Source organism: Dipodomys ordii, unplaced genomic scaffold (genome assembly GCF_000151885.1).
Source record: "Dipodomys ordii isolate 6190 unplaced genomic scaffold, Dord_2.0 Scaffold10245, whole genome shotgun sequence".
Lineage (NCBI taxonomy): Eukaryota > Metazoa > Chordata > Mammalia > Rodentia > Heteromyidae > Dipodomys > Dipodomys ordii.
Window position 1 is genome coordinate 312 of NW_012277457.1, and position 2,322 is coordinate 2,633.

Here is a 2,322-nt window from a genome sequence, read left to right on the forward strand (position 1 = left end):
AATCACTGGCAGAGGCCTACCTGCTACACAATACAGGTTGGTAGCTGAGGTTCAGAGAGGACCAGGACTTTTCTGAGGTCACACAGCAAAGGGATAAGGACCAAGAGGCCCAATTCCTGGCAAGGGTGGAAGTGCTGGACAGGGACAGCTGGGTGCTGTGAGGAACAATCTACATTCCTCCCTGGAATAGAAAACAGCTGTTTCTATTCCAGATGGTGAGAAGCGTAAGCCCACAGCACTTTTACACACACACACACACACACAGAGCCAGTCTGTGAGCCGATTTTTCTGGGATGCCAAGATTCCTGAGTAAGCACTGGGAATCTTGGCTGAAGCTGTTCTGGGAAATGTCAGGCCTACAGGAAACAGAGGTCTCCCACTCAAGCCATCCCGAAGGTGGGTGGGAATCAGAGAGAGCAGGGTGTGTGAGGGAACAGAGAGGCTCAGTGTGCAAGTGAAGGGGTTTATGTACACAGAGGCTGGAGGGTGTGAGCTGGAGACAGTTGGGTAGTGAGGGCAGGGGATTTATCTGCACGAACAAGGAGGCTGGGTGCCAAGATGTGGGTGTTTGTGCAAAAGAGAGAGGTGTTTCATGTGCATAGGGAGTGTTTAATTGAATTGAATTCAGAGGAGAAAGAACCTGCTAAGCATTAAAATAAGGGAGGTGGGCAAGATGTTTATGCAGAGGGCTGTGATGTGTGTAAGGAGGCGTGGCGCAGGCTTGCCAGAAAGATGTGGTCTCAAAGGCCCGCCGCGTACAAGGCATTCTGAAGTTAGTAGAAGGGCATTAGGGAGCACGACTGCTCCCCGCAATGCCCTTGGCAATCCAGCCTGGCTTTGAAACCCCACCCAAACCAACATCTAGCGTCTCGGCCCTGCCCCTTGCCCCTCCCTTTCTCCCAAGGACGTGCGCTTCGTGCCCGTCAACAAGCTTCCGCAGCGCCATTGGCTAACTGACCGGGGAGGGCGGGGCTACACATGTTCCCGGAAGCATGGGAGGTCCCACGAGTTTTTGGACCCCGCGCCTGAGAGCAGTGGGTGCTTAGCAACAGGGGGAGGTGCCCAGTAACGGGGTGTGTATGTGGGGGGGGGGTTACTGGAAGAATGGTAGGTGCCTAGCAACAAGGGGGGGGGTCTCAAAGAAGTAGAAGTATCTATCCCTAGAGGATATGTGGATGTCTAGCAACGAAGGGGTGGGGGATGGGGGCTCTATTAGCAGGGAAGGAAGCCTTTGATGGATGGTGGGTACTGGAGTATGTGGGGACCCAGTCCTACAGTTCATATCTGAATAATCCTCTTCTCCTTAGGCAATGTGGCCTGAAGTAGGAGGCATACTGCGGGGGACCTGTAAACAGCTGGGCCGGAACGTTGGGCTGCCATGTGCAGCCCTGGGGCCTAGGCCCCACTGGTGGGTAAGAGGCTGGGGAGGGGACCCCTAGCGGAAGAGGTGGAGAGAGGCTTTCATGTTGTAAAAGGACAGGAAGGGTTCCAAAAGGGCCATGCAGCAGACCTCGTGTGGTCTGCTCTTTTGCCAGAGTCCGTGTCTCTTACAGGGACCACCGGGGGGTTCTTGGGCCCAAAAGCTGCATCAGGATGGGCCTGGCAGAGGCCTGAGTGAAGAGGATATTCACAGGGCACGGGAGGCCTGTCCCAAGAAGATGCCTCGGCCCCAGGTATCGTTGCCCCCCCCCTCCCTTCCCTGACCCAGCAACTCCCCATGAAGACTGCTGGAACCCAATCTTGAGGAAGGGGAAGGGTGGTGGCAGGTTGGTTGGATTCTCTGGGCAACGGGCCCACTATCCTGTCCTCAGACCTGTTCGCATTTCCCAGCTGAGTGATCGCTCTCGGGAACGTAAGGTGCCTGCCTCCCGCATCAGCCGCCTGGCCAGCTTTGGGGGTAGGTGACTCTCGGGGAATCTACCTGTGACCTAAATCTGAGAAGGCAGCATTGGAATGAAGCAAGAGAAGGGATGAATCAGAGACAGCAGGGAGAGATGGAAAGAGTGACAAAGGAAAAGCCTGATAAGCCAAAATAAATAGGAATGCACCTATGACAGCCTTTACTGAAAGCTTGAGCTGTCAAACCTCCGCCCCCCACATCGCGTTCTCCCATTAGGATTGATGAGGGTTTCTTTCCAGTATGTACATGAGGAACCAAGGCTAGGAGAGGTGAGGTGACACACATAGGATCATGCAGCAGAATTGTTCAAACCTGCAAGCAATAATTTACAAGGTTGCAGCCAGAATAATGTTTGGTGATACACAGCTGTAATCCCAGCACTTGAAGAGGATAAAGCCAATTTAGATTATAACTAAGACCCT

General features: G+C 53.7%; 1 protein-coding gene across 1 annotated transcript; it reads left to right on the plus strand.

The window, feature by feature from the left end:
* Window positions 1-986: 986 nt before the first annotated feature.
* LOC106002422 (aarF domain-containing protein kinase 4-like) lies at window positions 987-1,897 on the plus strand (the record flags this gene model as incomplete). The annotated part of the gene is made up of 4 exons (XM_013037302.1): window positions 987-1,034; window positions 1,308-1,412; window positions 1,554-1,673; window positions 1,831-1,897. Coding segments are annotated over exons 1-4 (334 nt in total), but the record flags the coding sequence as incomplete, so codon positions are not given.
* Window positions 1,898-2,322: the final 425 nt, after the last annotated feature.